Source organism: Bombus pyrosoma, linkage group LG15, assembly GCF_014825855.1.
Source record: "Bombus pyrosoma isolate SC7728 linkage group LG15, ASM1482585v1, whole genome shotgun sequence".
Taxonomy (NCBI): Eukaryota; Metazoa; Arthropoda; class Insecta; order Hymenoptera; family Apidae; genus Bombus; species Bombus pyrosoma.
The window spans coordinates 4,157,025-4,170,685 of record NC_057784.1 but is presented as its reverse complement, the minus strand read 5'-3'; the positions used below and the strand labels follow the sequence as shown (position 1 = coordinate 4,170,685).

General features: G+C 39.0%; 1 protein-coding gene across 7 annotated transcripts in view; it reads left to right on the top strand.

Annotated features, from left to right (window-relative positions):
- LOC122575345 (dopamine receptor 2) overlaps positions 1-13,661 on the top strand; it is an 81,740-nt gene that overhangs the window by 58,770 nt on the left and 9,309 nt on the right. For 6 of the 7 annotated variants that reach the window (XM_043744137.1, XM_043744141.1, XM_043744139.1 and 3 more), the window contains one exon: positions 9,573-9,657. In XM_043744137.1, coding sequence (XP_043600072.1) covers positions 9,573-9,657 — 85 coding nt within the window. Of the gene's footprint in view, positions 1-9,572; positions 9,658-12,498; positions 12,795-13,661 lie in introns of all 7 variants that reach the window. The other variant, XR_006319408.1, reaches the window with a different exon arrangement.

The window sequence follows — 13,661 nt, the reverse complement described above, 5'->3', positions numbered from 1 at the left end:
TGATTAGGAAACAGTAAAATCAAATTTTCGATGTAATTTTATTTCTATTATCGCAAATGTGTGAAAAGGATTTAATTATAATTGGATGTATTTGAAGGTTTATCCGGGTAGGCATTACTAGGTTTACATCGAAATGTGTTGATAATACGCGAAAATTGAAATTAATTTCAGAGAAAGTTGGGAACGAATTTAGCTAAACCCATTTTGTCAAACATTTCAAAGTGTCGTTTTTGGACACGTGCTATATTTCAACTCGCCGATTCAGTTGTTTTTATTCAAATTTATTTCGTTACTGTTGAATTTTTTTCATACTACTGCATCACTTTATTATGATTTGTGTTCTGCTGATTAAAGTATATTTCATTTGTGGAAATCTCCAAATAAACAGTGATATAATATTGCAAAATATAAAGCCCAGAAATCATAAGAAGCATCATTGATAACCAGCATGTTAAAAGTAAATAACGCATCGACCGATGTTTATTCGAAACAATGTGCAACTTCGATGAAGAATAAAGATTGAATTAATACACCGTGTCAGTTTGAAGAGACTATTATCCAACGAATAATTTACTTAAACCGTAATATAATGTCAATGTTCGTTTTCATTGGATTTGCTTTACAAACGTTCGTTCATCGTAAATGTTAAAGATTTTTCCTTCTATTCCCCTTCAAATTCAAGATCTCGAATAACGATTAAAAACCATACTTGAATAATGCAAGCTGCCCCGCTAAGATCAGTTTCCGATACGTAGCAGCTCAACAGCTTATCGATTAAAATCAAATCGGAATGAATAATACACAGAGCATTGAATTGTTTTATAAAGATTTCTCTCGTTTCGTGCTTCGAAGGGAAGAAAGAAGCTGATGTTCTGAGCCCATAAATCGGAGCTGCAACTTCTTCACAATTCGTAATCAAACGATTCGAAAAGAACTCTCCAACACAACGAGCCGGTGCAATCGTGAAAAGAGATCGAGCATTAAAGAGTTAATTAGCAAAGTTTCCAGGCCGAATTCTATTAAACTGCCGGATTTTGTAGAAGAAGAACGGAAATCCTCGAAAACTGACTTTTACGTTCTAAAAGATTTCGTTTTACGATTAAATCGCGGATATTTTTACATCTTTGGGAAATTTCAAAGTGCAAACATTCGCAGAATGGATATCGTCTATTATAGAACGAATTTCTATTCGACTCCCGATTCTCTAGTTACGTTCATAAAAATGGGTAAACATCGGCAGTCTATTTATGACGCTCATGATTTTGAGAAATTGTTTCAGAATGAATAAATAATAAATAATGAATAAAGCTCGATTAAACAGACTAAAGTGTAACTCTGTGTAAGAGAAATTAATAATGTTTTTCCAATGTCAAACGCTTGTAAAAATGCAGAACAAGAGAGAATGCTTTACATGTCGCCGCACAAAATTTCCTGCTCATATTTTCTCGATAAAACCAATATGTTTCTTCTGCTTTAGTTTTTACGTCGTCGCACCTGCTTTCCGTTTTTTGCAAGAATTTCTCCGTAGGTTCGAGTATCGTCGAGAACACAAATAGAATTTAACGAGCACTCTACTTATCGTTTATAATGCGGTACAAGAATCCCATCGTTATACCTTGTGTGTCTATGGCCGCTTTTTCTTCTATCGAATTAACATGTTCGCCGCGTAACCCAAGTAGTTTCATAAAATATATTCACCCCCATTCATAAGTACTGCGATACTTGCGAAAATTTCAGTAAATCTGGCAAATTATCGAAACCTTCAAGAATTATCTCTTTTCCTGCGTACATTTATTGCGTCTTTTGATAACTATTCTCGTCAATTCATATTATTATTCGTATTTCTCGTTGTTAGATTCCATACATACTATACATTAGCGACTTTATAACGCAGATTCAGGCACCTTGACAATTCTGAAAATTGAAAAACTGTAACCAATTACTTATTTCCCTGACAATCTAGATCGATTATCGCGTTTCATACGAGACTGACAAATCTTCCAATATTATAATATTATAATATGAACGGAAATATAAGTATAAATGTAGGTATATCCGAAAAGAAGAAGGTCTGTCATAAATGATTCCACGTAGCTATCCTCGACGCCAATTACGCAACTATTTCTTGAAAAGCTTGCTGCAGTGCAAGAAACGGCGCAAGTAGCAGATGCGATTTCCTCGTTCGCACAAAATCTCAAACCACGTCTAAAGTTTTCAATTTTACACGAATGATATTATGGTGGGTTGAAGTCGGTGATTCTAGCGGACGAAGCCAGGATCACGACGAACGAACCGTCCAAAGTGGGAAACAAGGGAAGACGGTGGATACTCGTGAAACTCAAGGCACGTTCCTATCCCCTTGTTCCTGCCTTCTCTGTGCTTCGTGCCTGTCAAGAGGTAAACGATTCTCAGCGAAACGCCGCGAGAACCGATTTAAAGGGTCCTTTTGAGACACGGTCTATCGTGAGTGGATATGTTTCTCGTAGGCCACATGCAACCAACGACGCGAAAATCGATGCAACGTATTGCCCTGCATTTCAATATGCTGCCGTAAAAAGAAAAGAAATATAGTCGCATATATGTACACGTCTATGTGCATATACATGTGTGAATACGTGTATGTGTATTTTTATGTATATGTATATATAGGAAGAGAGATGACATAAGCATTCAGAGGGGACGCTGGCAGCCAGAATATAAAGTTATCGACTGGCGCGATCCAAATTCGTCGCTCGCCCTTAACAAGATTTTCACGGACCAGATGAATTTTCATGGCCGCTTGGCAATCCCGTAATAGCGATCGCATAAAGAAGCCGCGTCTACAAATTACATTTCCTTCGAGTCTCTCGTTTACGATAATTTAATTAAGGAATAAACAAATGCTCTCTGCGCGTTTGCTGTTCGTGGGCGGTGAATCCCAATGCTCTTTGCATCGTTTCGATGATTGCTGTTTCGCAGCGTATACTTTTTCATTTATTAAGCACTTGAAACCTCATGCAAGCTCCATTTTAGCTGCACAAGCATCGATAATATTTCTACACACAAAGAGCACATGACTGGAGTAAAGCATAAATATTTGCATAAATAAGGAATACGTAACCACGGTAGTGCACGATATTTGCACAGATAAAAAGTACATAAATTTCTTGTACAGACGATTCGATAAATTCTTGCTTCGATAGATATTTCGTCGAATACAAATTTTCTATCCCCTTTATCGAAAAACGACATTCCCCCTATTGACCACTGTCAAATTCCTTCCTTTGATTGATCTCCAACTGAGAACGGTATTCGTCAAACAGCAGTTCGCGAAAGTACGTAACAAATAATAAATCTGCAATACACGAAATATACTAATAGAATAAATATATTGTTAAAAATACTTTTAGTATGTAAAATAAATTAAGTATAGATATACTATACCACGGCTTACCATCTAATGACAAAATCCGCAATCACTTAGTTGCCAATCCAATATTATACGATCGCGCTTTACAATCAATTTCCGTCATAAATAGAGAAATGAAACAAATACCTTGTACCATTTATGTTCGGCGTTTGTTATGCGCATACGTAGCCGACAAATTGTCGTGCGTCGCTTTTACGACAGCATCGTTTCATTATGTGCCGCCTAGTTGCAAACAATAGGAGTCGACGTCAATCGGAAAATATCATATCCTGTTCAGACCAATCGTATAAATGCAATGCCACAGATTGAAGAAATTTACTGAATCAATATCGCGCACCAAACATGGTTGTCGATAATTATTATAAACTCGTTGTTTGGAAGCAAAAATCCAACCAAAACCGAGGATCGTTCTTTTTTCTCGCAACACGTAGCAAGTTCTCAGCAAACAACGATAACACGATAATCTAGCTCCGAAATGAAGTTTCATTGCATTTCCCTCCGAGCACGAAAACAGTTTTCCTTTCGGTTATAGGCGGCTGGAGTAATGGGATCACGCGAATACATAATCTATCCCTCCGCTGCTCTAGATAAGAAATAAAAAGAGAATAAAAGGAAACCGGATCGAGTACGAAATTCTGTTCTTTGGCTCGATCGTAAATACATCGACGGATTATCGTTCGAAAGAAATTTGCGACGAAAACTCAAAACAAAAGACGTCGAACTTCGTCTTGGAGCATGTCCAATTTTTTACTTTTTTTTTTTACTTATCAAATATTTTAGGCAATGACAGTTTGCCATTTATGACACAGTATGTTGACTTATCGTCGAATAAGAAATAAATGAAAAATAAATTCGTGTTTCACGAAACGAAAAATCCATCCAAAAGAAAACGAAAAAATTAACCAGATTTATTAAGCTGAACGAAATTGCGGAGGCCTAAAAAAGCGCTAGACGTTCAATGGCAGTAATTTAGAGGCTCGTTAGTGCTTGCAATAAGGGTCAACAATTTCTAGTGTCTACGATAAGAAGCAAGCCGATACTAACATTCATCCATGAAGGCATCAATTGCAAAAAGCTAAGACTCCCATTCTAAAGACTCGCTTTTCGACTGATTCAATTGCCTTTCCGACTTGCGTGTCTCAATGCCTCGAGAGCTTCTTTCGATTTCAAGGAAAGAACAAATTAAGATTTAAACGCGCACCGAACGATTAGATAGCATGAACGACGATCATCCGGAAAATCCAAATGCGATGTGAAAACAGGAGAAGAAACGTCAAGCATAGGCAGCGCGATATTACGTCGACTGCATGTTTGGAATAAGCGTACGAGTCACGTAAGCGGATTTTTAGTTTCGCAAGGATGAGCTTGACGTTGCCAGACGCGACGAACAAATTCCTTCGGAAAGCTGATAATCATGATATAAGAACGATATGCAAATATTTGCTGCCATGCATTCATACGATTTATATCTACTGTGATGTTTAACGGATTTATTAAGATTTGTTAACACGTTCGTTACAACAACGAATTGGGACAAAACGTCCATCAAGATCATGTTTCCTTCCTTGTACAAAGCATGTTTATATATTCATGCACATATGTATATACATTACTATACTAAATAAAATATATACAATAGACTGTAGAAATGGAATCTGAATAGAAATTTATTTTATTCACTGGACGTTATAAAGAGCACTATACTTTGGATGTTTCATGTATTTTTGTATATTATACCCGGCTTAGTCATTTTTGCATCTTTTAATTTCCCATAATTACATAGAGATGCGTAGTCTATTAATAATATAATATATTTTATTAAGTAATCTCAAAGTTGAAAATTACATATAAATTAATCTTAAAGTATCATACATTTGCGATGCTGATATCGTGTTAATTTATTCATACATTGCGGATGTTTGTTTAAATTTAAATTGTTACGAATAATCACTAAAGAAATTTCCTTCATCCCCTAAATATTATAACTTTTATTTCCTATATTCTGACATGTTATATCAATGCTGTACGTTTTGGTTCATTTAAATTTTCAACGCACGATAGAACGCTATATAAAAACAGATCGAATATTCCGATACATTTCTCAAATGAAAGCAGCTTTCAATTCTAGGTTGTCACAACATTCTACTAGTAATAAAAATTCGATAATGACATTAGCTGGAATGGAATTGATGCGCAAAGTTGATGGTATAAAAATATGATGCGATATAACCTTAACTACATATTATACAATCGATAGTATAATCCAACGAAATAGCCAAACTTTATAGCCTGTAAAATTAAAACTAAGAGCTGGAAATTCCGCGTGGATCGTTGAGAATAATACGGTAATTACGTTACCCCCTCGCGGATTTTGCTTGAAATACCACCAACTAAGAACGTAATACGTTCAATCGTCATTTGAGATCTTTATGATCCACCTTCATTTATATAGATTGTAGCTAATCGATCGAAGAAATTCTCCTTACGATACGCGACAGTTCGTCTCTTGTTACGACCCTTAACTCTCCTTTGATTACGAAAAGAATGATTCGATCCGACGATGAATGAACCAAATAATTGTACGAGGATTATTTTCGAAGTTGGATAAGGGATGAAGTTTAATATTGACACATTCTTCCGGGAAATCTCCGACTTCTTTTGCTATTCTTCGAAAAGATCGCAAGAAAACTGAAACTTTGTGCAAGCAGGAATTAAACGGAAACTTCAAATCATTATTATCGAGGATTATATCAAAATACAAACATACACACAAAAGTTTGAAATTAAATTGTATATTTTAACACCACAACCATCAAATCTAACAAAATAATGCGTTCCACATCTTCTTCTGCAATTACTATTTGCGCAATTACTAGGCCACACTGTCAAACGTATAATATGGCTACACTGTAGATGTAAAATTAACCATAAAAATGCTTTTCTTAAATAGGAGAGAGAGAGAGAGAGAGAGAGAGGATATTTAATTATCATGAAAGGATATCGCAACTTAAAAAGGATTGAAAAACACTAACCGCTTATGACGTCTTATCGTATTGCACGATTAAAGCTAAGACATAAATCTATGACGTAAATTGTCTATTTTGATAGATTCGGCAAGAGGATTGTATCTAATTTGCGCGCCCATCCAGCCGCAGCCCAATATCCATCTATAATTTAAAAAGCGAAAGCCGATAATCCTCGGTGGAACGATATCCACTCACTCGACACTTTTTGCGATCGATGACAATTTGACTAGTGCTCGATTTTTCGATTTCACAATTTCCCATATCAAGTGTACGTCTGTCGATAAATATATAATTTAATATTGAGATTTCAAACTGTCGAAATTTCTTTTCTCGCATCTTCCAAGATTACTGAAGAAGCTTAGAAGGATAGAGCACGACTTCGAGAATGATGAACAAGAAACCACTGGAGAACCCAATGGCGACTAATAAAAATGCCGGAACGAATTGCTGCAAGTGAAGTTCTGTTTTGTATTCTTCGTCCTGTGCAGTTTGCGATAACATAGCGCGCAAGTTCTTTTCTAAAGCAATGCGGATCAGAAAATCTAATATTCCAAAATCGATGTATTTGTTAATCTCTTCGTTGAGGTGTTCCAAAAACGGGGATCCCTTCCAGGTAGCCAAAGCCAGAGGAAAACTGCATATCACATCTGTGGTTATGGTGTACGCCTGTGTCGTCTCGATAGCATCACTGCGTGAAGAATTTAACACTATGACCAACGCAAAAGAGGAATTCGTTCCGTCCAAAAGATCATAATATTGCCTTAGGTACTCATCTTGATCAAATATCACAAATTTTTTTCGTACACTTTCAACAACTTCATCCTGGTCAAATATTTCGAACAATCTCGCGAATGCCGCTGTCCCACCGATTTGAAACGACGATGAGATCAGCTCTTTCGTCGTTTCGAGCTTCAAGTCGGACATATTGATCAGTTGGTCGGCCAAAGAATCCACGTAAAGTTGCGTGAGAAATAAACCGAAGATGCACCACGCGAGGAAGTGAATTTTAGTTGAAAGTCTGATGGGCTGACGCGCAGTGGAAACTCCAATTACCAGAGCAAATATATCTAAAAAGGAGAGATCACGAAATAAGAAGATTTTGACGACGCAACCCAATAGTATAGATCCTCCTACTGCTGCCCAGACGTACTGCTGAAATGGCTGAACCAGTCCTTTCAGTGACACGTTAGGAACCTTTGGGACTAGCCACACCACTTTCGACGTGTCATAAGAGCACGAGTAATCTATATCCTCGTAAGACTGCTGTAGAATACGACCAATAACGAAGTCGGCGTTAATATCGTTATAGATGTACATTTGCACCTGTTCCGCATAGCTAGTATTATCGTTCCACACGACTTTTTCTCGCTCGATTTCCTGCCCTCTTAACGCTTCCTCTGTCAATGCTCCCTCGAACCCCGATAAACGCTTTGAATCATTTCCAACTATCACATATGGAGACTGTTCGAAGTAGGCTACCTTCAAAATACAACCGTTCGTTTTCGGCGCACTGATGTTCTCCAATTTGCTCCAAGATTTGTCTTCACATTTGTCCAAGATAACTGGAGGAGATACGGTGCATATTTTACCGGGTTGGAAAGTGAGGCTACCAGCAGCGAGAACAGAATCACCAGCTTTTGCTAGGATGACGACAGTAGAGATTCTTCGGGACCACATCGATTGCATTACAACGTTCGCGTGCTCGAGGAAGCTTTCTTCGTCTTGAAACGAGCTTATCAGTATCGTAATAAAAGGACAAGCGCGATCGCAAGGTTCCAGTATATAATGACTGTCGTCGAGACTGCTGGCGTTCTGCATCAGGATGATCGTGCTCAAGGCAGATTCGTGTGCCTCGAAGTCCAAGTCTACAGTGTGTTTGAAGAATGCGAAATAATCGTGAAGACTTCTCACGAACGACTGAACTATGTTCTGGATACTTTCTTCGTTATCCATCGCTACGAAAGAAATCCTATCTGGTCTGTGTACGTACTTTTCCAAGAAACTGTTGATGCAAGGTATCGACGTTAAAAATTCTTCTCGTTGATTCTCTTCGTCTAACAGACTTTCAATGATCATACTTCGATGACCTGATTCATGTTTCTTTTTGTACACGTCGGAATAGGTTTGAGGTACGACGATGGCCCGCGTAAGATGTAAGAAAGTAAAAACGAAGAGAAGCACGGTAAAACGTCCAAGGCACGACCGAGAGAGCGACATTCCTGTGAAGTTTCCACGAGGACAAAGGCTGTACTGCTCTTTGTGAGTGGTTCACTCGTGAGCAAGCAAGATAATCAAGGACTCGATGTTCTCTGTCAGATACCAATCGCCAAAGCGACCGTGAACTTATTACACGATACACCGTGAAACGATAACGAACTTTGATCAACATACATGGCGAAGACTCATTTTGTTCACGAAACAAAGTTTATCTCCCATCGATGTAGATGTAACGAGTCGGAGGACCGACCCCTGGAGCAAGACTATTTTCCGAGTCGAAAATGAAATTCCTCTGTTTGCGTAGCAGTCGCATGTCGCGTCCACGATGCAATAGAGCCTATGCAAATACTTGTAGCGATATTCGAAACAACATTTCAGTCATGCAATCATAACGTTAAAAACGCGCACCATGACGTGATCAACTTTCGAGGTCGTGTTATTGGACGTGTATTTCCTTGGATCAACAAGGATGCCTACTTTGAATTTCTCGGCCGTTACATTTCAAGATAATCTAACGTTTTCTAATCCATCTTCTCCGAGACTATGCTATATCGAAGTTTGAAATCGAAATCAAACACATATGCTTCTATTTGAAAAATGATTAGACTTTGAAATTTCCACGCTATCACTCGACTTGTAAAAAAATGATTTGCACCATATGATGCCCCTCTTTATACCAAACAACTTTTCAAGAAAACAGCTTTTTGATAAATTCAATGCCGCACGACATAAACGCAATCCAGCATAGCGAGATAAAGAAAACATCTTGTACACTGTCCTCCTTTCCAGTAATTTCCAGTAATTTAAGTATTTAAATACTTGTAAAGGATATCATGGTGGATTAAAAATGAGGAAGACAAAACTGTAACGTTTAAAATAATGACTATCTGACTCAGCCACATACTTGTTTTCTTTTGCAGAGCATTCGTGAGGATCCTGTGTGTCTGCTGCCCGGGGCGAGTAAGGCGGCGATATCAGCCGGCATTCAGATGTAAACCAAGTCAAGTGAGTATGAAATATTCATACCTCTCGTACAAATTGCGCCACGTGTACGATTTGCGCGTACAAAATATGTGCCCGTTCGGCCAGTTCGTTGTTCCCGTTTTCTACCGGCCCGAAAAACCCATCTACGGGAAACAACCCTGTTGGAGGATACCATAAATTGCGACCGAGTCACGTTCCTCGGTTTTATCTCGGAAAATGCAATGACCGGTCAGTTGTATTCGTATTCGACTCGACGAAAGCGCCCTCCCCCTTGACACGAGCAGAAAAAGAGGAAGTCAGTTATTTCAAAGCTGGCCCGGTGTGTCGCTCGCACCGTTTCCCGGGCCTCTCTCGATCGCAGCCGGGACGATCATCGTGGAGGTTTTAGTCGGTCGGAGTCCGGCACTACCACGCCGCTTTCCTGGTATCCGTGCGGATTTCCTCCACGTTAATAAAAAAAAAAAAAAGTTATTTCAAAGCCAGCTATTACATGGCCACGATTACTCTCTCACTTATTAAGAAGAACATTGTTCAAAGTTCCACCGGGCCTGCAAACATTTTGTACGTATAATCTAGATAGCCATTCGCTCTGTTCTTTTCACCTGTAATTTGTACGAAGCTACAGAATGTCGAAACGATTAGATTTCTTCTCAAAGTCGATACATAACGCTCGACTAAGATAGTCTGTCCTTTCCACGAACAAAATCTCGTTATCATTCCATCTGCTATTCCGGGACCATGACAAAAACATCCAGCTCTCTCATCTGCACGATCCATTAAGCTAGGTGGAGTGACTTCGAAGATAGAGATCGTCGAGTAATACGAGCTTCCTTCTCGCTGATCGATATCAATGAATTTTCTATGAATGCTTAATTTCAGACCTTCTAAACTATGTCACGATATCACAGCATATCGTGATGAATGATTCATCTCTGTAAAGACACGGAGACCGTGATTTTTCCAAAGATGGAAACAACCTCTATAAGTTTGCTTCGAGTTCCAGAAGAAATTAGGCTTGTTTTCGTGCCATTTTCTCAGCACGTTCAGGCTCGAGGGAGCAACAGGCGAAGACAAATGTCGAACCCTTCGAGACTGTGTTGCAAACCAATTCGCAGGATTTATTAGGACAATAAGCAACGCCAAGGCGAGAGAATGGTCTCAAGCCAAGTATAAAGCGGTCAAGGGAATGCGGTAAAGGGCTGTATCGAGTTATATAATCGCATAACGCGGTTTTGAAAGCTCGCCAAGAGGAAGAAATTCATTATTTCGATTGCTAAAGTTTTCATCTCGAGAAGATTCCTCGCCTTCTCTGATAACGCCGTCGGCTTAACCTACGAACAATTTTAAGAACGTTTACGTTCTTCTACTTTGAATAAACGGTTCTTTTTCTATTAGATCGTCCAGTAAGTGCGTGCTTTTTATTTCTTCATTACCTAAAAATTCCTTCTAAATTCGATACCATTCTCATTTTAATATTATTTATTTATTTGTTCATTAACGGTTATAAATCCTTTGGAAATTGATAACAAATTCACAATGTTTTGTAAGGAGAAAAACAATATTACGTTCAACTGTTGTTAATTCCACTTAATTAATATTAAATCTACGTACATAATAATACGTTAGCAGTATACTCCAAATATATTAAGGTGACGTAACACGTATTTAATTCCGAAATCAAATGTGAAGATAATTTTGACGTGGAATTGATTGGCAACGTTATCGAATTTCAACATTCGGTTTTCTATAAAAAAACGGAAAATGAGACTCATCACGTTTCTAACTCGCAATCATCATACAGCTCACTAAATCTTTGAAATGCTTATTCACTAGTGTTTAGATTGGTCATCTTGATCGTTCATCGTTCTGTATTCGTAAGAATTATTATATCAAGCGAAAATCATGCGAGCTATTTCGTGGATTTTCCATATGAACGACAGGCCTCGCTTTTGAAACGGAATTCAAGTGAATATCTCTGTAAACGTATCTATCAACACCGAATATAAATGCGTTTCGAACTGTCAAGGGAAATATCGAAGGTTCGCTGGCCGAGTCCGATGCGTAGGAAAAAATGCGAATACAAGATGAAAAAGATGAAGTTATTCGATACTATCGTCGAAACATATTGGTTCTCTCTACTTCACGAAACTTCATCCATTCCCACGACGCATCGTGTTCACAGTCTGCGGGCGAAACTTTCCTTGTTTATTAAGTGGAAAAAGTTGCAAGTAGTCAGACGGCGCAGAAAGGAAAGGAAAAATGCCGATGCTCGTTCACGTAACACGTGAACGTAATTTTCACCAGTTAAATTTACTGTTTACGTTCGATTTCCATATAATATCATGCCGCATTTCGTGTGTGGCTTCCGCTGGTACGGTTGAACAAATATGTAGTTTGCGCGAGTTCAGGTCGTGATATCAGGTCGAAAACTTCCAAGCTTCGAAGCCACTTCGATTAGGTATACGCAACAATGTTCTATTCCTGATATAATTCCTTTACTAGTTACTTCGTGTACACCCGTTTCCTGCATAGTGATTTCCTCGAAAGGCGTTCGTGAAAACTTTATCTACGTCGTTTACCTTTATATCGCGTTAGATGAATCTCGAATTCACAGAGAACCTATCAATCGTGCCTTTCTGTTACGTAAATATGCATCGTTTATTCGAAACAAAGGGTCTGCGCATATTGAACTACAACAGCCTAGGATTTTAGATCGAATATAACTTCGTCGACTCTGGTATTCGATCAATTAACCCTGTTCAATGTATAGCGCAGAACGAGTATGCTACTGAGGCAAGGAGAAGGCTGCAAGATGAAACGGTACGGATGGACATGGAGTCGAGTGTATTAATGTTTTTTCAGAGATTCGCATCGGGAAGGTACTACTCCGCTTATTCGCTCCACCACGTGCGAAGCAGCCGAGAGAGTTCGTGCGAGCAAACCTACATTTAACGATGGGATATCGCCGCGGTGTGGATTGTCGTCAATTGTTGGACACCTCCTCGAAACCTTTCTAGCTTCCTCCTTGTCCTTCCATTCGTTACCATCGAAGCATCGTCCTCCCTGAGACAAATCCTAACCCAGTAATCGCCCGGAGACACTTGGTACAGAGATTATCGACGAAGGACTCTGTCACCATCCCATATAACATAGTCTCGGTATGTTGATTAGTGAATGGATTTATCGATCACTGACACACACACACACACACACATACGTCACAACTGCTACACGTATACGAGCACTTGCACCAGTAGCACCGTATGCGACGACAGTGCACGTGTTTGGTATGCTTAGGTACACGTAGCACCTCCAATCTATGTACGTTTCGAGACATCTGTGCACCCCCGATTACGATTATCCCGAGTAGAAAGACATCACAAAGTTTTAACCCTTTCCCTCGGAAGATTCATGCCACACATTTGAACAAATTTTGGCAAGAGAGTCGACAAGCTCAACTGGCACGAGGACATTGATTAAAAAAATACAGGGATATCATTTGGAATTTTTGTGCTTCGAACGGAAATTGCGATATGATGAAAAAATAAAAATGCAGAAAAAAAAGATGCGGAGAGAAAATAGAAGAAATATCACATTGCTCGCAAGGGAATAACATCTGGCTAGTGAACAATGATGGAGCGGCGTTCCTCCAATCGATGCAATGAATGTTGCGCAACTTCTCTGCCACAAAAATACGCGTTCATAAATTTTCTATGCGCCGAACGTGCTTGGCCGCGGACGAAAGAAAGTCCAAATGGCCGATAATTAATGCGACCCTCTGAAAGGACTAGCGTACCCTTCGCGCATGACGCGATTCATTTAATTTATCATTCAATTTGCAGCAAGCGTATTACCGTCCGCTGGCAGACAACGCGTAACAATTCGAAATCAATCACCTAATTCGCTTCAAGTCTCGCGATCGCAGCCGTTCATTTATCAATGCAGCTAAATTAAATTACCCGCACGATGTAATGTAATCTATCTGCCCGAAGTAATAGAGTAAGGACCGTCTCCTCCTGGCTTGG